This window comes from Elgaria multicarinata, chromosome 20 (genome assembly GCF_023053635.1).
Source record: "Elgaria multicarinata webbii isolate HBS135686 ecotype San Diego chromosome 20, rElgMul1.1.pri, whole genome shotgun sequence".
Lineage (NCBI taxonomy): Eukaryota > Metazoa > Chordata > Lepidosauria > Squamata > Anguidae > Elgaria > Elgaria multicarinata.
In genome coordinates, this window is record NC_086190.1 from 13,513,754 (window position 1) to 13,539,958 (window position 26,205).

General features: G+C 48.9%; 1 protein-coding gene across 1 annotated transcript; it reads left to right on the forward strand.

Annotated features, from left to right (window-relative positions):
* On the forward strand, nucleotides 1-25,561 carry LOC134411556 (uncharacterized). Its single transcript, XM_063145419.1, has 11 exons — nucleotides 1-193; nucleotides 2,436-2,579; nucleotides 3,875-3,976; nucleotides 4,899-4,953; nucleotides 6,319-6,533; nucleotides 7,337-7,474; nucleotides 18,469-18,585; nucleotides 19,761-19,848; nucleotides 22,131-22,225; nucleotides 23,686-23,808; nucleotides 24,787-25,561. Exons 1-11 carry the CDS (start codon nucleotides 1-3, stop codon nucleotides 24,915-24,917), a joined length of 1,401 nt encoding a protein of 466 aa, XP_063001489.1. The 3' UTR covers nucleotides 24,918-25,561.
* The last annotated feature ends 644 nt before the right edge of the window (nucleotides 25,562-26,205 follow it).

The window sequence follows — 26,205 nt, forward strand, 5'->3', positions numbered from 1 at the left end:
ATGCTCTTTTGCTGGTTCAGCGCCGTGAAGTTGGGGATCAGTAGAGCCAACCCTGGGCTGAACATGAAATCTGCCATTGGTTTCACAGCCATGCTCTCCTTCTCCTTGCTGGCACACACCACATGGGGATTACAGTGCTCGGAGATTCAATATCCCCTCGGGAAGGTGAAATGCTGTGATTTTTGTCCACCAGGTGAGTAATGCTTTGTTTTATTAATTTATGTGATGCAATCCCCAGGTGTGGGGGGACAGAGGAAAAGGGTTTAAACTTTTGTGAGCTGCCCAGAGAGCTCCAGCTGTTGGGTGGTATAGAAATGAAATAAAAGAATGGAAAAAATCTGGACATATATCTCATTTCTGCTCAGTTGGTTGATTTATTGAGTTCTGGGCGTCGAATGTAGCTCCCTGGATACTCCAGGGTTGACTTTTTTCCTGCTTTGGATGACAGAATCCTTCCGAGGAAATCGGGTCTTGACATTGTATACGAGGTCGGGACACTGGTGACATTCGAGACAGACTAAAATGCGTTCGGATTTCTCAGAAGCTGAGCCGCGGAATCCGCTGCCTTCCCGAGCCACGCGGAGTCCGTGGGCTTTCGCATTTTTAAAAAACGTTTTTGAAATTTATGCAAATTTATTTGCGGGAAAACGCGCACATTTCTGCTGAGACGTGCGCCCTGCTGGAAAATGAACGCAGGGGAAGGTCGACTGGAACGGGGGACCATATGCTAAACTTAACGTACTAACCTAAATTGCTGCCAGCATTCTCGCAGAATTATTGACGTACTTTTCCGCCAGTCGGAGCGTATGACACCGCACACTCCACGAGACACACGCGGGGCAGATTTCGCCAAATCTAGGGTTCAACAATGACTTGAGACAAATTTGTCCGTCCCCCCCCCCCCCCAATCTCTGTGCAACCCAGATTTCAAAAGCAGGATGAAAATGAGAAGCGACCAATTATTATTATTATTATTTATTTATATAGCACCATCAATGTACATGGTGCTGTACAGATTATACACAGTAAATAGCAAGACCCTGCCGCATAGGCTTACAATCTAAGGCAACAGAATGGGTCACCAGGCTGTTTTGGCTCCAAATGCTTAGCCCATCAAACTACACGGTACACCTTCAGACTTGTTCTGGGCATTGTGTTGCAGGGCGCGCCTTTCCAAGCAATTAAATACCTGAGGCAAGGACATCCTGCATTGAGCAGGGGGTTGGACTCGATGGCCTTGTAGGCCCCTTCCAACTCTGCTATTCTATGATTCTATGACATGAGCGTACCCTGTTTGTAGTGCACATGGACATCACTGCATGCGCGTGAGTGTGAAGGCAGCATGTGGCACGCAGCTGGCAGTCCTCACATTTTCACACATGATGGATGCTCGTCACTGGAAAATCTGTCTCTTTTTTGGTCTCGGCGGAGTTCCACCGGGCGTACCGCTCCCTTTGTGTCTGAGAGCCGAGTGTCCAGTTCTGGGCACCACACTGAGAAGGATGCAGACAAGCTGGAGGGGGTTCAGGATGATCAGGGGTCTGGAAACCAAGCCCTATGAGGAGAGACTGAAAGAATTGGGCATGTTTAGCCTGGAGAAGAGAAGATGGAGGGGAGGCATGGGAGCACAAGTCCTTGAAAGGTTTCCCCACAGAGGAGGGCCAGGATCTCTTCTCGATCCTCCCAGATTGCAGGACACGAAATCATGAGCTCAAGTTACAGGAAGCCAGATTCCGGCTGGACATCAGGAAAAACTTCCTGACAGTTAGAGCAGTACGACAATGGAACCAGTGACCTAGGGAGGTTGTGGGCTCTCCCACACTAGAGGCCTTCAAGAGGCAGCTGGACAGCCATCTGTCAGGGGTGCTTTAGGGTGGATTCCAGGTTTCCACTAGAATGTTTTTGAGGGCGTTCTCTTCAAACATGCGTGTTCCTGTGAAAGCAACTAACGTAGCATTTCACTTTGCCTATTCCAAACACCCTCCCAATCACAATTTTTTTTTAAATCTATGACTACTCAATCAATTTTTTATTTTTTTATTTTTTACCCTATCTATGACTAAGTTGGTGTAACATTCTGGGAAATTAAAAGAATAAAAATAAACATTGTCTGCACCTCTCCGAAATCCGTGAGCTTCAGGAAAAGCCAGTCTGCGGCAGGATCTGTGGGTCAGATTCACAGAACTCAGGACTCGTTTGATTCCGTGGCAGATTTCTCCCACATTCCTACCTTACAGGGTTGTTGGGAGGATGAAAGAGAACGGGGAGAGAATCAGATAAGTTGCCTTGAGGTGACCTTAAACAAATGTTTCTGCCCTAGAAATGTAGGATTTGGAATTGCAGTGGCCTCCTCTCTCTCTCTTTCTCTTTCTCCCTCTCTCTTTCTCCACCCCCTCTCTTTCTCTCTCTCCTCTCTCTCTCCCTCCCTCTCTGAGATACATTTTTCTTCCATTTAGGACAGCAGCTGGCAGCACGCTGTACACTCTCGACCCAAACCAGCTGTGAGCCGTGCGAAGAGAACTACTACAACAGCGACCACACCTACTCTGATTGTAAACGTTGCACTGTCTGTGACAAAGGTAAGCCTTCTCCCCTTTCGATGAGAGATGGCTTTAAAAGGGAGTTGGATCAATTCCTGGAGGAGAAGGCTATCAAGGGTTCCTAGCCTTGATGGCTAGGATGTGCTACCTCTAATATCAGAGGCGGTAGAATCATAGAATAGCAGAGTTGGAAGGGGCCTACAAGGCCATCGAGTCTAACCCCCTGCTCAATGCAGGAATCCACCCTAAAGCATCCCTGACAGATGCTTGTCCAGCTGCCTCTTGAAGGCCTCTAGTGTGGGAGAGCCCACAACCTCCCCAGGCAACTGATTCCATTGTCGCACTGCTCTAACAGTCAGGACGTTTTTCCTGATGTCCAGCTGGAATCTGGCTTCCTTTAACTTGAGCCCGTTATTCCGTGTCCTGCACTCTGGGAGGATCGAGAAGAGATCCTGGCCCTCCTCTGTGGGACAATCTTTTAAGTATTTGAAGAGTGCTCTCATGTCTCCCCTCAATCTTCTCTTCTCCTGGCTAAACATGCCCAATTGTTTAAGTCTCTCTTCATAGGGCTTTGTTTCCAGACCCCTGATCATCCTGGTTGCCCTCCTGTAAACACGCTCCAGCTTGTCTGCGTCCTTGTTGAATTGTGGAGCCCAGAACTGGACGCAATACTCTAGATGAGGCCTAACCAGAGCTGAATAGAGAGGAACCAGGACCTCACGTGATTTGGAAGCTCTACTTCTATTAATGCAGCCCAAAATAGCATTTGCCTTTCTTGCAGCCATATCGCACTGTTGGCTCATATTCAGCTTGCGATCTACAACAAGGTTCTGCATCTCTGCTCTATTTTGTGTCTCCCCTGGCCAGCGGAGGCTCAGAACTCTAAAGACGCTCTCCAAAGTGCTCAACCTGTTTGTGGAGGAAAGGGTTCAGCACCCTGGACAGCTCAAGAGTTCTGGGGGAAACCCAGGGCAGATTCACTGCCCCACTGACTTCAGAGCCATCAGCCTCCACTGCTTAGATCTCAGTCTACTGCTCCCTCCGCCCCATCCCTCTATCTCCTCCCCTCGGCTAGAGGGGTGTCATTTACTCCAAGCTCTGATGGGTGTCTCAGTCCATTCCGACACTGGAGAGCAATTCCTGGCAATAAGGAGTCCCCCCCTTCCACCCATTAGTTCCCTTTGATGGAACAGCAATAGACCTTTCTGGATTATTCACCAGCATCCAACGTAGTAAAGGACCGATTGGCAAGTAGCTGTAACGTCATTATGAGAACTGAAGCCAGTTGTCTTAGGAGCTCTCGTTCTCCCTCGCTTCCTTTTCTGCTTTCCCAGATAAGGGTCTCCGAGAGGTGAAGAAATGTACAAGGGAGTCCAATACGGTTTGTGGGCATCTTCTGGGAAACGCACCAGCCGGTGGAGGTGCAAATGACAAAAGTGAGTATGAGGGTGGATGGGTGGGTTTGACAGTGGTAGTCATTCAAACACACGGCTAGCCACTTCTGTTGTATGATTGAAGCGGGAGAGGAATCCATTCCTTTACCAGTAATCACAAAAAAGTGGCAATAGAAGAACTCCCTGCCTCTGTTGACACCATGGTTGCTGACTGGTTACCTGCCTCTATCAGCACCATGTAGGTGTGTGGTTGCTGACTGGTTACCTGCCTCTATCAGCACCATGTAAGTGTGTGGTTGCTGACTGTTTACCTGCCTCTATCAGCACCATGTAGGTGTGTGGTTGCTGACTGGTTACCTGCCTCTATCAGCACCATGTAGGTGTGTGGTTGCTGACTGGTTACCTGCCTCTATCAGCACCATGTAAGTGTGTGGTTGCTGACTGGTTACCTGCCTCTATCAGCACCATGTAAGTGTGTGGTTGCTGACTGGTTACCTGCCTCTATCAGCACCATGTAGGTGCGTGGTTGCTGACTGGTTACCTGCCTCTATCAGCACCATGTAGGTGTGTGGTTGCTGACTGGTTACCTGCCTCTGTCAGCACCATGTAGGTGTGTGGTTGCTGACTAGTTACCTGCCTCTATCAGCACCATGTAGGTGTGTGGTTGCTGACTGGTTACCTGCCTCTATCAGCACCATGTAGGTGTGTGGTTGCTGACTGGTTACCTGCCTCTATCAGCACCATGTAGGTGTGTGGTTGCTGACTAGTTACCTGCCTCTATCAGCACCATGTTGCTGGGGAACATGGGTGGGAGGGTGCTGTTGCACCATGCCCTGCTTTGTGGGTCCCTGGTCAACAGTTGCTGCCGCTGTGTGAACAGAGTGCTGGACTACATGGACCCTTGGTCTGATCCAGCAAGGCTCTTCTTAAGTTCTTACGTTCTTGTTCCTTTTCATCATTTCAGGATCTGACCCCTGTCCCAGTGGAGGAGGGAAAGAGAATTCTGGGCCTCGGAGAAAGTACGTATTGCCCAGCGAAGTATAATGTTTAAGGCCCAGGTGATATGACCAGCACAATCGAGCTGTAAAGTTGTGCTGTTTGTAATAAATGAATAAATATTAGATTGAACCACGTCAGCTTTCAGATTGGTGGAGAAGTGAATGGTTTTTATTGTTGTTTAAGCTGCAATTTTTTATTTTTTTAAAAAAAACCCACTTACTTGGAAGTAAGTCTCATTGAACTCAGTGGGACTTATTTCTGAGTTGGCATGTATAGATTTGCACTGTTATTTATTTAAAGAAATTTTATAATGTCTTTCAAGGGAAAGTTTCCTCAAGGCAATTTGCAAAGTAACATTTTAAAATGATAAAACAGAAAGTACAATGTAATGAAAACAGTGGCATAAAGCCTTTTAACACAGGGGCAGGGGACCCTTTTCAGCTCTTGGGGGCAGCATTCCAGTGATGGGCGGGGCCGAAGACAAAATGGGCGGAGCTAAAATACCAGCAGATCAAAGCCAAAAGCTCTCATATCTAGGAATTAGGACTTAGACGCATTTCAACCTTGTAGAATGGGAGGAAATCGCTGAGAAGCCAGGATTCCAGCAAATGATTGGTTGTTGGGGGCAAAGGGGGTGGGGCCATCTAGGAAATGACAAAGGGCTGGATTGGGACCCTAGGCAAGCCAGATTTGGCCACAGGCTAAAGATGAACTACTCATGGTGCAATTCATTTATAGGGCAGTGTAAGCAAAGGCTAGGTCGCTTCCCCAAGGACCCTGTGGTTGCTGACTGGTTACCTGCTCCTGCCAATATCACCCAGGCAGCTAGCCAATCAGCAAGCATGTACTTCTGCCCCAACCTTCACCTGCTTAGCTGGCTCTGGGATAAAAGGATAAGAAGGTGTGGCAGAGGGACAAATATAAAGAAATGCATTCGCGTTTGTGGGGTTCCCCCGAATTTTAGCAGGGTTCATTTTCTGCAATGGGAAGGTGCCATTTTAGGTGGTGGTGGTGGTGAGTCAAGGTGTAGGTGACAGTGGTAGTCAAGACATGCTTTTTTCCTATGAGGGAGGGGGGGAATCACTTTCGGCTGGAAAACGTTGATTTCCCCTTCTCGGTGTTTATGCTACTGTACATCACCTCTTTTCAATGGGATCCTTGCGTCCGAAAGATCACCAAGGCTGGGGGGGGGGGGTCTTGTCATGTGGCGGCAGGAGGTGCCATTTTTTATGAAAAGGAGCCCCCCACCCGCTATGTTTCACCCCCACTGCGATTTCTCTCTTTTTTAAAAAAAAAAAGACATTTCCATGTATTATTATTATTATTATTATTATTATTATTATTATTATTATTATTATTATTATTATTTTGGTTTACCCCGGTAGTTGCACGTCTGAAGGCCGGAATACCCTGCATCCTGGGACCAGGGAAGAAAATGCACCTTGTAATGAGCAGCCCACCGCATCTCTGGGACCGACAGCTGTCGCACTTTCCTCAAGCCAAAGACAGGAGCATGGTGGGCCCACTACAAAGCCCAGTTTGACTCCTTTTAGTTTGACCACTCAGCTCAACAAACACAAACCAAAGGAGGCAGGGAATGGTAAGGGTCTTGGATGGCGCTAAGGGTCAGCATCGTGGGGCACCTGTCGAGGGCCCACACCCCAGCAGGGGCCCATGGACAAGAGCCCCCTGGAGCTGCCCTTCCTCTTCAGCATGGCAACTGGCTTGTCACCTACTTCTCACTCTGCTTAGACAACAGCAGTGGTGAGGAGGAGGAGCAGGTGATGGTAAGGGTCTTGGATGGCACCAAGGGTCAGCATCGTGGGGCACCTGTCGAGGGCCCACACCCCAGCAGGGGCCCATGGACAAGAGCCCCCTGGAGCTGCCCTTCCTCTTCAGCATGGCAACTGGCTTGTCACCTACTTCTCACTCTGCTTAGACAACAGCGGTGGTGAGGAGGAGGAGCAGGTGATGGTAAGGGTCTTGGATGCCACCAAGGGCCAGCATCATAGGGCACATGTCGAGGGCCCACACCCCAGCAGGGGCCCATGGACAAGAGCCCCCTGGAGCTGCCCTTCCTCTTCAGCATGGCAACTGGCTTGTCACCTACTTCTCACTCTGCTTAGACAACAGCGGTGGTGAGGAGGAGGAGCAGGTGATGGTAAGGGTCTTGGATGGCACCAAGGGCCAGCATCATAGGGCACATGAAGGCCCAGGGATTTTCCAAGATTCGGATGGGCTTGGGGATTTTCGGGGCCCACCATTTCTCTTTTCCTTGAGCTGCTCCCCACATGAGCTTCATGGGGTTTTTTCCCATCTCTAGCTAATGCTGAATGCGGTTAACTTGAATGTATTTCCCAGGCATCTCTAACATTGGGCCTTTCCTGACTGTTTGTCTTTGAGGGCTCTTGACGATTTCTCTGATCTGCGTGGGGCTGCTACTTGCCATCGGAGGGCCAGTCCTTCTTGTGCTTTTTTGGAAGGCCAAGAAAAAGAAGGCGCTGGCAAGGACTGGAATCTTCTCTGAGGTTCCCCATGAGGGTAAGTGAAGTCTGGAGCAGGACTGAAGGCGCCAGATTAAAACTAGAGATGGTCAAACTAGCCAAGGCGGATTCGTTGCACATGCATCCCGCCGTGCCACACAAGCTTCTATTTTGGCTGACCATGTCGCCATTTCCTGATCCGCCATTTCACACACCATGGAGGCTCCGGAAATTGCCCCTTTACGGCTGACATTTATGCAATGGCGAAATCACATCATTTCCAGAGCCTCCCTTGTCACGTGCAACGGAGGCTCCAGAGAAGGGCGGACGGCTTCCAGGAGTTCCGCAGGCCACGCGGGGCCCATGGACTCCGGGGCGTGGACACGGGTGAATTCGTCAGGCTCTCGGACCCAGCCTGGTGCCCGCGACCATCCTAGTTAAAACCTTTTCAAACAAAATTGCCCAGGCATTTTTACTGGTGTCTACTTGTTTACAAGTGAACGTTGTTTCTTGGTTTCCAGCCAATGGTTGAGTTTTTCTTGTTTCTCTCAATGTTTTGATTGAGGTTATTATTATCATCATTATTATTATAATTATCAAAATGTTTTGGGCACCCATGCCTTGGCCTCTCTTCACCCTTACCATCCACCGCCCTCCCACAAATATTTGTCTTTCAGACGGACGAAGCAGTTATCGAATCCCAATCCAGGAGGAGCAAACGGAATCCAAATCCACCCTTGCGCGAAACTGATTATCCCCATGGTGAAAATCAGATCTTTATCCTTCCGAGCTAAAAGGAACACAGTCTGGGCGTCCAGATCACCTTCCAATTTGTTAGCCTTTTCCTAATCAAACCTGTCTTTCCCCTCTCCTTTCCTCCTTAATGAGATTTGTTTAATTTTGATCAGGGCTTCTATTGTTTTGTTTTCTACGGCAGAAGGTAGAACTCTAGATATTTGGGACTTCAACTCCCAGAAGTCCTTGCAAGCATCAGGAATGCTGGGAGCTGAAGTCCAAAACACCCATAGACCTACTTTCCGCCCACCCCTGTTCTGCAGCACCTAGTTATTTTAGGTGCTTTATAAGTAGGGATGAATTGGTTTTGTCAAACCCTTTCCGTCCACATATTGTGAATTGTCAGGAGCCTTTCAATCCTTTCTCCATTCGTTGGTGGAATCGGATCCCCCAGCCCCATTTCCCCAAATTTGTGCGAATTCGCATTTGCGCAAATTCAGCCTCGCGAAAAGCTGCAAATGCCCCCAAATATGCAAATTTTCTCCAAAATACACACCAAAAAAACCCCCTCCCCAAATGCATTTCCGTGCTCTAAGCTATAGGGGAAATGCAAATTTTCAGTTCGTGGTTATTCTTTATTTTACATAATTTGTCAATGACTAAATTTATGTAAAATCCCAGAAAGTGGAAAAAAAAATCCAAAAAAACCCTGCGGAATCCGTGCGACTCAGCCTCTGTTGGTTGGATTTCATTGTGGATTTTTCTAACATCCCTATTTATACGTAATGAATAACTGATAGTCATTTCAGATTAAGGAGGATTCAGATTAAGGAAGATGCAATAGGCATATGTGAAGAGAAATACTTCTGCTCTTTTAATGAAAACCTTTACCTGCTTATTGGGGGGCGGGCGGGGATAAAATACTTTAAAAGAAAAATGCATACGGATTGAAGAGATGGATTGCGTCTCTAAATCTATATATCCCCAAAACGTTATATGGTATACTTTCTAAGTGGAGTGGATCTCAACATTTTTGTGTTTTCTTAAGGGAACATTGGTTTTCCTCCCAAATGGGAAGGTTTTAAAGCATTTATGTGTTTATGTGTAATTATGCACACACACCCAAAATGCAGGGTGTGTTTGTTTGTTTGTTGATGTGCACGACATACAGATGATCTTAAAAACACCATAAGTTGGATCCAAGATTATAGTCAGAGAAGACCCACTGATCTCTTCTCGATCCTCCCAGAGTGCAGGACACTGAAGAACGGGCTCAAGTTAAAGGAAGCCAGATTCCAGCTGGACATCAGGAAAATTTCCTGACTGTTAGAGCAGTACGACAATGGAATCAGTTACCTAGGGAGGTGGTGGGCTCTCCCACACTAGAGGCCTTCAAGAGGCAGCTAGACAACCATCTGTCAGGGATGGTTGTGGGGTGGGGAACAGAGTGGATTGCCTGGAACGTTGAACAGCATTCTGCCATGCAGTATTTTGTGTCTATCCCTTACAAGCATTTGAAGTTACATTTCGAGTGACTCCGGTCATTCGACCGGACATATCGGGGATTGAACTGCAATCTGTCTACATCCAAAACAGCTGCTCTGCCACAGAGCCATGGTGCCCTAATAATAGTACTTTTTATCATATTGATAACCCGTAGTTTTATTTGCTTATACCTGTTGAAGGTTCTCTTGGGATTGCTAAAACTGATGATCTAATTTATGGCTGGTTTCTCCCCCCCCCCCCCCTGTGAAAAACGAGCGCCGAAAAGCTTTTGAAAGCAAAATAACGCGTGTGGGCAATCCCACATCCACTACGCCAGGCGTGACATTTTTAATTTCAAAGAGTCGCTGCATCTTGAATTGATGACGAATGTCCAGTTCTTAGTTAGTATCCAGTTCAGTAATTTTGTTAGCGGTAGCGATGTTGTGCTAGCGGAAACCAGGTTCTGAAGTATGCACTAGAGAGGAGTCCCACTAAAGTTACTTCTGTGCATGTTCAGTTGGACAAGGGGTGGTGCATTCTGCTTGCACAACCAGATGTGCAACCCACTGCACGTAACTCTGGGACAACGCATTGCACATTCTGCTTTTGCAGCCGGCTGTGCCATGGCTTGCAGCAACCATAACAGGCGACCGCTTGCGCAAAAGAAAGATTCAACGGAACTCTGCTAGTGGAATTTGAGTTGGCCACTGCCTCAAATTTTTGCTTTCTGCTTTGCCTTTGAGCAGCTGTTTTGCTGCAAACTTTTGTATTTTGGGAGTGACAAATACCTCAGTGACGAATACCCAATTAAAAATGCGACACAGTCAATATTCTTTTCTCTCTGTGTGTGTGTGATAACATTACATGTATCCAGGGCTGGTACCAGACTATTTTGCGCCCTAGGCAAGGTGAGCTACTTTCACACACACACACACACACACACACACACACGCAAAATGCCAACTTTGATTTTTAAGAACATACGTTTCCTGGAAAAAATAAGAAGCACATCATGCCAATTATATCAAACAAATTGGAAAGGAACGTCTATGGGTCTAAAATGCATTATTTAATAGGAATATCACCTCCAAATCATCCCCCCCAACTCGCACACGCACACACATGCACTCGGCATCACTCACTCCAAACACACGCGTGAACACATGCATTCACTCAAAGACCCCATGCACCCCATTCACCCAGACATTCTCTCTCTCTCTTCCAGGCATGTTCTGGAAGTCCGAACATGGAGCCACCCCACTCCCACCCCAGCGTCCCTGGCTTTGCTTCGTCCCGGCTCCTTGCGAGTAAACGCGAAAAGCCAGGAATCGGGCATGGGGTACAGAGCATTTCAGGCACTCTGTGCCCATCAGGGGTTGGGAGGGGAGCAGGGCCAGGGCTTTTTAAAATTATTTTTATCTTCTGTCTGTAAAAAAATAATAATGGCGCGACGGGCACGATGCCCGGGATGTCACCCAGCCCATATGGACTGAGGATGGGGGATCTCACAATCAGCACATTCTGTGGTGTAGACATGCCCAGAGAGAGAAGCAGGTGGATCTGATCCACCTGCTTAAGTTTTCTCATTGCTTCCCCTGAGGTTAGGAGCCTCGTGTGGTGCAGAGCGGTAAAGCAGCAGTTTCTGCAGCTGAAACTCTCCCCACGGCCTGAGTTCGATCCCAGCGGAAGCTGGTTTCAGGCAGCTGGCTCGGGTCGACTCAGCCTTCCATCCTCCCGAGGTTGGTAAAACGAGTGCCCAGTTAGCTGGGGGAAAGTTAATAATGGCCGGGGAAGGCAACGGCAAACCACCCCACTATATAAGGCCTGCCAAGAAAACGTCAGTGAAAGCTGGCGTCCCTCCAAGAGCCAGTAATGACTCAATGCTTGCACGAGAGGTTCCTTTCCTTTCCTTTCGGCTGTGCAGAAACATCCAGTGACAGTGGTGATGGAGGGTTGCAGCCCATGGTGGGTTTCGGTGGGAGGCAATAGAGTCCCTAATTTCCTGAGGCTGCGTCCCCCTGTGATAGAGTAATCCAACAAATAGAATTATTGAAGAAACACATCGGGTAATACCCATAAGGGTGCAGTCCTATGGGAATGGCCGTAAGCCTCCAAACTCGGAGGTTTATGGCCATCCAATGTTGAGTTAGAGGAGCAATAGAGGCGAAATTTCTCCCATGCTCTGCATTTCAGCTAGATGGGCTTTTTTTGCCCATCTAGCTGAGGTGTCGGGGGCGGGGATAGGCAAGTTGGAGGATTCCTCATCGGGCAGGCTCCTCATTGGCAGAGCATTTCTGACAGAGGCAGCTGACATGGTTTTCTCCTCACTAGGAGGGGGAGAGGTATTCCAAGGTTGGAGCAATGTCTCCAATCCGGAAATTCAAACTACCCTATCCCTTCCCTCCCCCCAGATATGTTTAGGGTCCATAGGATTGCTGTGTTGTTTTATTAAAGTTCCTTACATTTTTCAATTCAATTTTGAGGCTTGCCTCTTCTTTTTTTCTTTGTCTTTCAAACTGTATACCGTCACCATTTCTAACAAAATAACATGCAACTACTGCTTTCAGCAAAATAATAAAATAACAAGGACAAAGCTTTCTGGGGTGGGGGACTGTAGAGAAACCAGAAATAATTCCTGAAAAAAAAATTAATGAGTCAACTTTATTGAAGTTCCCTACATTTTTCAATAGTGTTTTGAGGCTTGCCTCTTTTTTTTCTTTTTTCTCTTCCTCGCATGTATAGAGACATCATTTCTTTAAAAAATAACTTCAAATGTTTAAATAACAAGAATAAAATAATAAAAATATTTAAATGAAAAGCTTTCGGGGGGGGGAATTAATAACTGTGAAGAAACTGGAAATGAAATGAAAGAAAAGTCGGCTAAGCACCCATCACCTCATCTTGTGGCAATGAATCCCATGGCCTAAATATGGCTTCTAAGAAGTGCTTCCTTTTGTCAAATGGGAAACAGATGCTACTCGGTTTCGTGAAGTGATAGACATCCATTTTCCGGGGGTGGAAGAGATCGGGCGGCTTCAATGCTCTTAAAATAGCTGCAGTCTCGATGCCTTCAATCTACATCTTTGATCCTATCTGCGTTTGTGAAGTGGAGGGACTTCACCTTCACGGAAGTGCTGGCATGTGCATAATTTCTCTTCCTGCCTTCCTCAAGAGGCACAGAAAGAAACAGTGCTCATTACAGAAGTCTGTTCCGCAACTGGTATGGCTGACTTCAAGGGTAGTTATGTTTGGGCACTGGCTGAGGGCCGAACACCTCAGCAGGGGCCCACAGGGAAGAGCCCTCTGGACTTGCTCCTCCTCTTCACCATGACAACCGGCTTGTCACCTGCCTCTCACTCTGCTTAGACAACAGCAGTGGTTAGGAGCAGGAGATGCCATGGCCTCCTTGCTCCTTGGCTCTCTGCCTTCCCAGCAAGCAAGTGGGAGCCATGATGGCTGTTGTGTTCTTGCCTGTTCCCTCTGGCATTCACACGTGCCGGCAAGCTGACACGAGACACTCACATCAGTGAGACTTCTCTTAGTGAGGAAATCGCACGGTAGACAAGTTTAATGGTTACAGAGTCTCCAAAACACACTTAAGGCTGAACGATGGTTAGGAAGCTTTAGGCTCTTTTTTTCTGAAACTATCCTTAAGGCTTGTTTGGGACTCAGGAGGTGGCGTAAATAGGGTACACCAATAACAGCTTTGAGCTTCTCTAGACTCCGCACATGCTGACACCTCAAAGAGACCTGGCCAATCTCCTAAAACAACGTCCCAGGAAAGGTTTCTCTGAGCCACCAGAGCCGGGCAGAGAAATCCGTCACGCACTTGTCAATCTCAGCCTACCACTACTGAGCTGACCCTGTTACCATGACTTCAGGAAAGGTTAAGCCTCAGGCCCAGGAATCCCATCCTTCTGCTAAGGACTGGGAACTCCTTGCCACCTGAGTCTGGGCACGAACACAGAATCCACAGCATATGCAAGTCTGAGTCTATGAAAAGCCTCACTACTTTTCATAGCACAGTTCTTCAATACCCAAAGTCCAAATAGCAAAGCGTCCATGTGCAGAGTGCTTTCAAAGTCTCAAGCAGAGATGGAACCCAAAGCAGGGGGTTGGACTAGATGGCCTTGTAGACCCCTTCCAACTCTGCTATTCTATGATTCAGGAGGGAGGTCAGGTGTTGCGTCGAGAGATGAAACCTAGCCAAGCTTTTTCAGCTTTGCACCGGCCTTTAAGGCCTAGTCAAAGCCACTTGACAGACAGGTCCTCTGACCTGTAAACCACGCCCACGTGCCAAGAGGGCGGGATGTTACAACCCACTTCGAAGAGCGGCCCCCACCTTTTCCAAAACACTCTGAAGTTCCCAGAGAACCAGCCGCTTCAAGGCCGAAGCAAAGGAGCGAACCCAGCGACTCCCATGGGAACCTTTCACAGAGATAAGCTTGCAGGGAACATCTGACATTCTCAAAGCATTTCCTCATAAATCTAACCACTAGGTACAAGGCCTATACCTGACAACGGCAAAGAGGAGGAGGAGGAGCAAAAGCAGATGGTGACCATGGCGCTGAGAAGGTAGACTCACTGAAGGACGGACCCGCGGCTGCTTCAACTGAGCCCGAGGACTCAAACAGGAAGACCAGGCCGCAGTTGCGGCCTAGTCTTCCTGTTTGAGTCCTCAGGCTCAGTTGAAGCAGCTGCAGGACTGCGGACGGATGGAAGTAAGACCCCCCTGCCCCTTACCTGACTCTGCCGCCGTCGCCGCATGGGCGGCAGTGACAGCGGCAGGGCCAAGTAAACCCCCCTTACCATTTTTGCGGAGCTCCGGATCGAGGCGAAGGATCCGCCTTCACCTCGATCTGCTCCGCAACACTCCGCTGCTCCCCCGATCCGCTTCGCCTCCGCCTTAAGGGGAGGCGAAGCCCCCTGATCCGCTTCTGCTTCTCTGGTCCGAGGAGAAGCGGAGCACATCCCTAATTTTTACCTTTAAGTCAGATGTGGAGTGGACAACCCTTCAAATGGAGGATGTTTTTGAATGGACAGGAAAGCAGGTGGCCACCTTACGGGCAGGACGTGAAAGAGATGGCCCTCCCATGGAGGCGCAGATTGAGAGACTAGCTCTGGTGCTGATAAAAATGATTAAAATCTTTAATAATCCTTGTCTGTGTCTGGAACAAGTTTCCGTGGAGCAAGTTTCAAGCATTCGAATTATCATGAGTAGCTAATTAATGCTTGTTTAAAATGTTCCGGTGTCAATCGAGATGAAATTGGCTGCAGTACTTATAGGAAACATTAACCTGTCGGTTGTTTTATTATGGTTTTAATTTTTGTGAACCGCCCAGAGAGCTTCGGCTATTGGGCGGTATAGAAATGTAATAAATAAATAAATAAATAAATAAAGGATGGGAAATGTGTTCCTACTACACTCAAATACCCTTGGATTCGACTTGGAGGTCGATTCGGGACTTCCAAATCGGCCCCGTTTTGATTTGGGGCACAGTGGCTAGCCATTGGGTTGAATTGGTCAAAAGCTTCGGGCTGAGGCGGCTCAATCTGGTCCCAAACTGGATTCAGGTCGAGGCGGGGCGAATCGGTCCACTTCAACTCAGATTCGGGCTTTGGGACTGAGGTGAAGCATAGCATTAAAATGCATCCCTGGGCCGTAATCCAAGACTTGGGGCAACTTCTGGGCCTCAACTGGACTCTGAACCCAGCTCCCCAGTCACTAGATTTTTTAAAAAATATATATTTTAAGTGATGTAAAATCTACTGGTATTTATGAATCAATAAATGCCACTAGATTTGAACACTGCCTTTCAAAGGGGCCCGAATTCCCCTGCTTTTGAACATTATTTCTCTTCATTATTTTCCCTTTTCCCTTCCTCGTTTTTGTTTAATTGTTTGTTTCTTGTTTAAATCAGATTTCATGTTTGTACTTTTTGTGTTGTTTTAAAAACTAAGCTCACAGCGTTCAGCTGATCAATCTGTTCCGGCACTCCGTGAGTGGAAAACAGTGGCACGCGAGCGCACACCGAGTGAATATTAAGAGAAAATCCTGCAAAGCGGTCTTCTTCTTTTTTCCGGAGGGGAGGAAAGAAAGAGCTTTTCTCAGTACCACGTCTCCCAAAACATTTCAGCTCCACTCAAATTGTCACTGATGTACAAATATCGACAGGTGCTGGTTCCGTTTCGCTCCCGTGTTAGAGCCTCTGGCTGTCCTCCGGGCCGTTCGCCCCATACCAGAAAACGAAAGTTTTGCAATAGCATCACATTAAAATGCTTGTATTGGAAACAGAAAGATCAGAATTTCCACATTGTACCACAACCACTCGTCACCCTTCGGCGTTACGCTTCGGCTACCGCTGTCTTGTGCAGAGCTTCTACTTGACGCCCCGGAGGCGAGGGAATGTGGTTTTTTTTCCCCCGAACGGGGTACGGGCTTCCTCATCGTCTTCCCTTCTCGTACTTTCTTTTTTAGCCGGTAAGAAAAAGAAAGAAAGCTATTTCAGTGGTTCCTGTCAAGGAGCTCTGAGACTTCACGTACAGGAAGCGGACCCACGTGGTTTTGTTCCACAGAAATATGTGGGTTGTACAGTATAAAATGTGGCCCAAAGAGCAAAATTGGAGAGATTGAGGCAGTAGGAGGAGAATGAGAGAGAGAGAGAGAGAGAGAGAGAGAAGGCCAAACCTTGAGCTTCAAGACAGGAAGTGAAAACGTGACAGAGATGTTGTCAAACAATTCTCACCCTGGGCTAGACACCTATTTGCTTTACGTCATGATGCTCTGGTTGTGTGTAGGACTTGGGGCAGGTGCACATGGCGCACTCCGTCCGGAAGTAGTATGCTGTGCCACAAATCCTTCAGGTAAGTTTGATCCAGGGCTTTAATTTTCCTCAGGTGAGAGCATCTCAGATTCGGGTCTACCTCGGACTCTTGGACTGCTCCTTCCTTCCCCACTGCAGCTCTTCAAGGGGGTGGGGTCGATTCCGCAGCATGGGGGAACATGGCGCTCTGCACATGCTCCCGGGGACCGCTTAAATCCATGTGACCTGGGCCTGGCTGTTTATTACTAGTCTGAGTCACGTGTTTCAGGGGGCTTGCTCTAAATGCTTCATGTTGATCTATTTTTCCTGGATTCCTTTGAAAACTGTTGCAGCAGGTGATCACGGGGTTGATTTTTCAAACCGAAACATCAAAACTTGCCATAGGCCTCACAGGACATATTATGCCGTGTTTTGTTTTGACTCCTGTCATTGAACCCCTTGAAAATGTGTGGTGTGGTGTAGTGGCTAAAGCCAGCGTGGTGGAGTGGCTAAAATGTCGGACTGGGAATCGGGAGATCCGGGTTCTAGTCCCCGCTCGGCCATGGAAACCCACTGGGGGACTTTGGGCCAGTCACAGACTCTCAGCCCAGCCTACCTCACAGGGTTGTTTTTGTGAGGATAAAATGGAGACGAGGAGGAGGATTATGTACGCCGCCTTGGGTTCCTTGGAGGAAAAAGGCAGGATATAAATGTGATAAATAAATAAATAAAATGGGCCTGGCTCATGGATGGGTGTAACCCTTGAAACGCACACTCCCCTTCTGAAGGTGTCTACCTAATTCCCGTAATTCTCCTGAACTAATTTTCACGACAAGCCACTGAAACGTGTACAAAGAGCCCTAGTTTATCCAATATTTAACTTTTACTCATCCAATTCTATTTATTTTAATATAGCCCCTCCTTCTATTTGAGGTTTAAATGAAGGAACTTCTTGAATGAAAAGCCCAACTTCCTGTAGCTGGTCTCTTCTTTATCTTATCTATCCTCTCCTGTCAAGCTGTATAGCTGGTATGTTTATTTTTACACAGCTGATCTACACTAGCTAGCATATATTATCTATCTAGCCTGTCTAATGTACTTTATCCTCTATCTCTGCATTTGTCAACCTGCCCTGCCTTTCTTTTCTCTCCGTACATAACTTATTTTGAAACGAGCTCTCTGCTAGTTAAAACATGTCCGTTGACAAACTATGAAATAGTGGTGATCAAAAACAATCATTACACGCCCCGCAAGTGGCTAGCGAGAATGGGGTAATGTGGTGTGATTCCTTGGCCCCCATTGGAGGTCATGACACAGGGGTCATTTTTGGCTCTTTTCAGAGGGGAGTGAATTCTCAGGGGGTGAAACTCACGCAAGCTTCCTCACTGCTCCAACAGGTTTGGTGGCCAACGTCTTTTCCCTCTCCCCAAAATTCCCCATTGCAGGGGCATTCTGGGAGAGGTTAAAAAAAAGATGGCGGCCAACGGCCAATGGGGAAATCAAGGGAGCTCCAGGAATGTTCAGCCCTCCTCCACAAAATGGTGTGACCTCTACCACAAAAGTATTATTATTATTATTATTATTATTATTATTATTATTATTATTATTATCATCCCATCTTTGTCAAAGCGGCTTGACAAAATTAAAACATGTACAGCTAAAAGCTATGAAGTCAACATATACAAAGGTGAAAAGTATGGAAGAAGGGAGGTGGTTCTGTCCCTCTGTTTACCCGTCTTCGAGGGGATGTTCCACCAGTTTGAAAGCTTGGAGATGTCCTTCAATGGGACTGGAAAGTCATGGCGCCGGAAGTAGCAACTAGGTGGGGGTGGTAAAGTGAACGTTCCTTATTGTCTTCGTTCATTGGGGCCAGATCTACACCAAACAGGATAAGACACTTTGAAAACATTTTAAAAACTGTATATGGAGTCTGTCCCGGTCCCCAACAGCTGTCACCACTGTTATAAACTGTTTTAAAGCAGTAGTGTAGATCCTGTCTGGGTCTAATCCATGCTTTCCTCGATGACAGCTGAACCTCCTAAATCGTGCGGCGCGTGCAGTTTGGGGAAATGCTGTGAGAACAAGAGGTGCACTCAATGCCGGCCGTTGCCAAAATGCCAGGAAGGGGAGGAGCTACACTGTTCAGGTAAACCTTGGGCTAATTCCTGCTTCCTCTGAGTCAGGGATGGAAAACTCCCTTGGACACCTTCTTCCCCAGGATCCCGTTTCCTCAGCTCCACCCCCTACCCCTCAGCAGGTTGGGGAGGGAGGGGCTTACCTTCCTCCCCCAGGCAGCATGAACAAGTAGCAAACTGCAGGCCTGATCCAGATTGGGACCCTGGCATGGGGGTGTTGTGTTTCTCAGAAAACTCCTGCTTTCAATGGGTGGCAAAGGATGAGGCTTGCTAAGTAATCCACAAAGCTTTTATTATGCAACAAACGTCCCTTCTACCTGAAGAAAGTCTAACTTCTTGGAAACATCCCCCTAGGCAAAACTATGAAAACTAAGCAAGACAATTGTCCGTTCAAGAAGAATAGGAAGCCACCTCCCAAATGCCCATAACTTCAGAGAACCTGATGTGGAGGTAGGCTCTGGCGTAATCGAACTGACTTTCTCACGCCTTCCTTCCATCCTGTGCATTTGAGCTTCCAGCGGGCCTTAGCATCAGAATATCCTCCCGAGGTCGGTAAAATGAGTACCTAGCTAGCTGGGGGAAAGGTAATCACGGCTGGGGAAGGCAACGGCAAACCACCCCGCTATATAAGGCCTGCCAAGAAAACGTCAGCGAAAGTTACTCCCTCCAAGAGTCAGTAATGACTCAGTGCTGCCAAGAGAGGTTCCTTTCCTTTCCCCCTTGTTTTGTATTATTATTATTATTATTATTATTATTATTATTATTATTATTAAATTTATATACCGCCCCATAGCCGAAGTTCTCTGGGCGGTTTACAACAGTTAAAAACAGTGAACGTTAAAAAGTACACAAAATTTAAAACCATCGAAAACATAAAAACGACAACATAAAAACAACAGTATTGTTTGGAGGTTTTACATTCCCGTATACCACCTTGATGGCTTTTGAGCAGCTAAGGCTAATCTCAACATACATTATACATGTAAATGTATAAATAAATACATTTCCCCCCCTTTTCAACATTTTTTAAACGTATTTTTGTATCGTGTTCATCCCGTATGCCGCTTTGAGAGGATTTTACCCTTCCAGGCTGCCTAAAAATCATTTTAAACTAATAAATGAATGCATCATTTTAAATAAATAAATAGTTTTAAATAAATAAATTGCCCCCCCCCCTTTCTTCTAGGCACGATTGACTTCAAGTATTCCTGCAAGCCGTGTCCCAGCGGAACCTACTCTAACACCAAGAAAGGTTGCTGCATCCCTTGGACAGAGTAAGTCATGATCTCATCACACGAAGGCCAGACCTACACCTAGCAGGCTATTGCACCAGGGGGGGATCTACACAGCGCCGTGAAGGTGCTTGCGTGCGCCTGCAGTGCGCCCCGAAAGTCATTGTGTAGATCCTGCCTCGGACTATGCTAGGAAGGGCGCCTCTAGTCCGTCCAACCGTCCATCAGGCTGGCCCCGCCCCATCCCGGCCATGGGCTTTATAATAGGAAATCCTTCCTCCCAATGGCCCGGGCTGAAGCATTTAACCTGTTGGTGCTGGAGGGGGCAGATGAGCAGTTAGTTCAAGCATCCTTCTCCCCCCCCCCCCCGCCGCCACCCCCAGAAACGCCGAGGCAGCAAGGAGGTTGCACTCACCCAGGCTATTGGGAGGAAGGATTTCCTATTATAAAGCCCACGGCTGGGATGGGGCGGGGCCAGCCTGACGGACGGACGGACGGACTAGAGGTGCCCTTCCTAGCGTAGTCTGAGGCAGGCTCTACACAATGACTTTCGGGGCGCACTGGAGGCGCACGCAAGCACCTTCACAGCGCTGTGTAGATCCCCCCTATGAAAGCGGCGTGAAAGCAGTATAAAAGAGGCAGGAGCTACACCGAGCAAGATACAGCACTATGACAGTGGTCTGTGGTCTGTGCCAATGGGCCCCAACTGTTGTCAGGGCGCTTCACTACCGCTCTAAAGCAGGTAGGCATCAAAGGTAGGCATGGGTGGGGCCCCACAGCCCCATAGAGGCCCACTGAGAAAAGCCCCCTGGAGCTCCTCCTCCTCTTCGCCATGGCAACCCGCTTGCTCACCTGCCTCTTGCTCTCTCCCAGGCAATGGTGGTCGTGAGGAGGAGGAGCAGAGATGCTGTGACCTCCTCACTCCCTGGCTCCCTATCAAGTAGGGATGTGCTCTGCTTCTCCTCAAACCGGAGAAGCAGGAGCGGAGTGGGGGGCTTCGCCTCCCCTTAAGGCGGAGGCGAAGAGGATTGGGGGGCCGGCGGAGTGTTGTGGAGCGGATCGAGGTGGAGGTGGATCCTTCGCCTCGATCCGGAGCTCTGCCAAAAAGGTAAGTGGGGTTTACTTGGCCCTGCCGCGATGGCGGCAGGGCCCGGTAAACCCCCCTCCCTCCTCTCCTTTACCTGCGTCCATCCGCGGTCCCTCGGCTTCTTCAATTGAGCCCGCGGCTCAACCAGGAAGTCTAGGCTGCACGGCCCAGACTTCCTGGTTGAGCCACGGGCTCAATTGAAGAAGCCGAGGGACCGCGGACGGACGCAGGTAAGGCCCCCCTCCCCCTGGGGGTGGGTTTTGAATCGCATTTGCTTCTTGTGCGCTTTTGCCACCCCTAAATCTCACAACAGGGCTCTAAGGGATATTAGTACTATTGTATATGCGTCTCGCAGATGGAGGCCAGAAATGAGAGAGAGAAAAACTTGCCTAAAGCCATCTAGTAAACTCAAGGCAGATGTGAGATTTGAACTAGGGACTTATTGGTTCACAGCTCAGTCTTATATTCTTAGCTTCTGTGCTACAACAGCTGCCTATCGTGTACAATACATCATTATCATCATTACCATATTTTAATTATGACTACAGACCTACCTTATACTGAGTCAGGCCATTGCTATGTCTAGACCCATATTGCTTACCCTCCAGATCTATTGGACTACGAGCCTCTCTACATTCAGGGGAAATTGCGTTGCCTTACCGGGGCTTTGTGCTTCCTGCTTGGTTTGCGTGATTGTTATGGGCTGCATTACACAGGCAGAGAAGGGTGACTGTGTGGTTTGAATGCTTCCCCTCTCAGCATGCTTTGTTCACTTCACTGAGACACCACCATCTGGTGGTGGAATTATTACACAATGCCAGAGTTACACACTGGAAGAGCCCGCTTTCCCACCGGACATTACCTCATTATCTGTGGTTCTTTTAATAGCGGGGTTTCCAGGGTATAGTATGGGAGATGTCCTGGTCGTTGACGATGTCATGTAATGGACCCGCAAACTTCCCTGAGGGCTAAATCACGCTCATTTGGAGGAGCCCTGCAACAGCCAGGCAGCATCTGGAAGTCATGAGCTTAGGGAAGGCTGTTTTAGAGTAACCAGGAGTAGCTTTTCAGGGTTTAAAGTCCGGGGTCTTTTCCAGCCATGTGGGTTGATGCAGGAAATTAAACTAGAAACTGCAGGCACGATTATAATGTCCAAGTTCCAGCCGTAACACTCTCTCTCTCTCTCTCTCTCTCTTTCTCTTTCTCACTCTCTCCTTTTTCATGATTTCCTTTATAGCTGCAAGAATCTTCCAACTCTCTTCTTGGGAAACCGAACCCATGACACGCAGTGCGGCCAGGCCCCCGGGGTGGTAGTGAATGTCCTTCAACCAGGTACTGCTCCGTTTGACCTTGGGAAGTGCCCGGCTGTTTTAGATGCCCTCGCTGAACCTCCTTGTGCAATATGTGGGAAAGAATCACAGCCAACCTTGCAGGGTTGTTGTGAAGACCCTCATGAGCGTTATCATCCCGGGACAGTGAATTGAGACAAGTGTGGGCTGGGTTCTGATTAGAGCACTTGTGAAATCCTCAGCCCCCCCTCCTTTTCTTGATACCCTATTTGCAATAGGGTATTGAGAGCTTCGGCAATGGGGCAGTATATAAATTCAATTAATTAATTAATTAATTAAGGGCCTAGAAAGAGAAGGGATGGAGGATACTTGGCTCAGCAATACTACAAACGAAAAGGATCTTGGAATTGTTGTAGATCGCAAGCTGAATATGAGCCAAGAGTGCGATATGGCTGCAAGAAAGGCAAATGGTATTTTGGGCTGCATTCATCGAAGTATAGCTTCCAAATCACGTGAGGTCCTGGTTCCTCTCTATTCGGCCCTGGTTAGGCCTCACCTAGAGTATTGCGTCCAGTTCTGGCTCCACAATTCAAGAAGGATGCAGACAAGCTGGAGCGTGTTCAGAGAAGGGCAACCAGGATGATCAGGGGTCTGGAAACAAAGCCCTATGAAGAGAGACTGAAAGAACTGGGCATGTTTAGCCTGGAGAAGAGAAGATTGAAGGGAGACATGATAGCACTCTTCAAATACTTAAAAGGTTGTCACACAGAAGAGGGCCAGGATCTCTTCTCGATCCTCCCAGAGTGCAGGACACGGAATAACGGGCTGAAGTTAAAGGAAGCCAGATTCCAGCTGGACATCAGGAAAAACTTCCTGAATTTTAGAGCAGTACGACAATGGAACCAGTTACCTAGGGAGGTTGTGGGCTCTCCCACACTAGAGGCCTTCAAGAGGCAGCTGGACAACCATCTGTCAGGGATGCTTTAGGGTGGATTCCTGCATTGAGCAGGGGTTGGACTCGATGGCCTTGTTGGCCCCTTCCAACTCTGCTATTCTATGATTCTATGAGGTGGCGTCATCCATTTTTTTCAAGGAGGAGAAATGTACAAAGAATTCATGTGTAGGCTGAGTATTGATGCCAATGACAGGTGCTTTATGTGTGTGTGTGGTGGTGTGGGGGGGGGAGGCAGCCGTCACCAGAAGCAGCCCCACTGCAGCTGGCAGCAAAGTTTTAACCCCCCCTCCAAAAAAACCCTCCTTATCCCCAAGCGTGGATTCTCTATTGTCCCAAAGTCTTTTGAAGTGTGTAATTCTAAAGCACTATAAAAATCTTCCAAGCCCTTAATCTTTTCTAGGCAACCTTGACTCCTTCCAGGATTTTGTGATCAGAATCCGAGCAGATATAAGCAGTTTGATTATCACATTGCATTGATGCTCCCCCCTCTCCCCCCCACCCCATACGGATTGCTCCAATAGTCCTAACATCCGGTTTTATCCTTGTAGAATCCGTGCTGACGACGCTCTTCATTGTTCTGACGGCAGCGGGTATCTTTGTCCTCGTCCTCATGACTTTCCTCTTAATTGTCTGCACGTGGATGCAGAAGGAGAAATTCCCTCTGGAGGAAGGTCAGTATAGCTCCATGTCGTACAGAGTCTTGGGGCTTTTCCATGGTTCGCACCCAAAGTCCCGTTCCCGCCCGCCCGCCCACCATAGACATCTCACCTGGCTTGTTCTGTGATATCGGTTAGAGACTTGATTTCTTTGGGCCCTCTGCAAATGGCCTCAGACAGGAGTAAGCTGTCTATCTCTCAGCATTCCACTAGGTGCGGAGGAAGTGGGGAGAGAGAAGGGGGTGGCAGAGAGAGAGGGGGGGAGTGAGTGTCACAGAGAAGGAAGGGGGTAGGGACACCAGAGAGAGGGGGAAGGGAAGAGGATGGCACACACACACACACACACACACACACACACACACACACAGTGGAAGGGGTGGAGAAGGGGTGGCAGAGAGAGGGAAGGGGAAGGGGTGGCAGAGAGAGAGGGGAGGGGAAGGGGTGGCAGAGAGAGAGGGAAGGGGAAGGGGTGGCAGAGAGAGGGAAGGGGAAGGGGTGGCAGAGAGAGAGGGAAGGGGAAGGGGTGGTAGAGAGAGGAAAGGGGAAGGGGTGGCAGAGAGAGAGGGGAGGGGAAGGGGTGGCAGAGAGAGGGAAGGGGAAGGGGTGGCAGAGAGAGAGGGGAGGGGAAGGGGTGGCAGAGAGAGGGAAGGGGAAGGGGTGGCAGAGAGAGAGGGGAGGGGAAGGGGTGACAGAGAGAGGGAAGGTGAAGGGGTGGCAGAGAGAGAGGGGAGGGGAAGGGGCGGCAGAGAGAGAGGGGAGGGAAAGGGGTGGCAGAGAGAGAGGAGCTTGGTAAAATTCCGTCCAGCACTGCAGAAAACTGTCCATTTAGTTGATAGGCAAGCTGCCTTGCTTTGTTAAGCCAATTAAGCATAGAGGAGATCTGCTCAGATCTTGGCAGAAGGGCTTGGAATAACAACATAAGAACATTGTTGGACACCGGGCTCGATGGACCAACAGATGCCGTAAGAACACTGCTGCTCTTTTGCCCCACAGAACCTGACTCGGAGAACTCGCCTAGCGTCTTCGGGTCCCAACTCCTGCAAGCTGATACCTCCAGCTGCCCGTTCCCGGAGGAGGAACGCGGTGACAAAATGGCGGAAGAGAAGGCCTCGTTGACGCCCTAAGGGCCATCGGCCAAAGGCTTCGGGGCCAATTCGCGAACGCATCCCTCGATATCGCTCTTCTTGATGACTCTCGGACGAACTGACGAAGCACCTCCGTTACGTTGGAGGCGGAACCCCGTGTCCTTGAGGTGCGTTTGTCCAGGTTGGCTCTTCCACGTGGCTTGACGTCACTTGCTCAACGGCTGTGCAGTCTCGCCTTCCCTTGCAGAAAGGGTGGGAGAAAAAAGGTTACTGGATTGGGGTGTCATGGCTGTTCCAACAACCCCCGCCCCTTCCTGCAACGCACGAGGAAGACGGCGAGCTGCATCCCTTTTCTTTTCTAGACAAGAAGCAGAGACTTCCGATGGAAAGACGGAAAAGATATATTTTTAGATAGGCCTTGCCAGCCTTTGATTCCAAATAAAGAGCTAGGAGGTGGAGCCAGAGAGCAAGGAGGAGTCTGGGAGAATCAGGTGGGCAGACCCAGAAATGGATCTAAGAGGGTGGAGCTTGGCGGAAGCTGGCACGTTAGGAGACGAGCGTCTCCAGAGCATGGAATTTACTGATTTGTCAGAACTCCGGCCCGGTTATGTGGCAGAGTGCAGTTTTACTGACCAGATCAAAGATCTGTTGTGCATTTCCAGTGCAATCCTAAACTTATTAAAGGCAGGAAAAAGTCCCACAACTCCCAGCATCCCCCAATCAGGCATATATATATATATATATATATATATATATATATATATATGGGATGTGCTCCGCTTCTAATTGGACCGGAGAAGCAGTAGCGGAGCGGGGGGCTTCGCCTGCCCTTAAGGCGGAGGCAAAGAGGATTGGGGGGCCGGCGGAGCGTGGCGAAGAGGATTGAGGTGAAGGCGGATCCTTCGCCTCAATCCGGAGCTCTGCCGGAAAGGTAAGTGGGGTTTACCAGGCCCTGTCGCTGTCACTGTCGCCCATGCGGCGACAGCAGCAGGGCCCGGTAACGGCCCCCGCCCTCCTCCCCCTTACCTGCCTCCGTCCGCGGTCCGTCAGCATCTCCAATTGAGCCCGTGGTTCCAGCAGGAAGTCTGGGCCGCACTTGCGGCCCAGACTTCCTGGTGGAACCACGGGCTCAATTGAAGACGGCGACGGACCATGGACGGAGGCAGGTAAGGCCCCCCTCCTCCTTATGGGCGGCGATGGCGGCAGGGCCCGGTAACCCCCCCTATGGGGGGGGACCGGAGCTCCGATCCGGATCCGGAGCTCTGAGCGGAGCGGAGTGGGCACAGGCGGAGTGGGGGCGGGGCGGAGCGGGCCGATCCGAAAATGG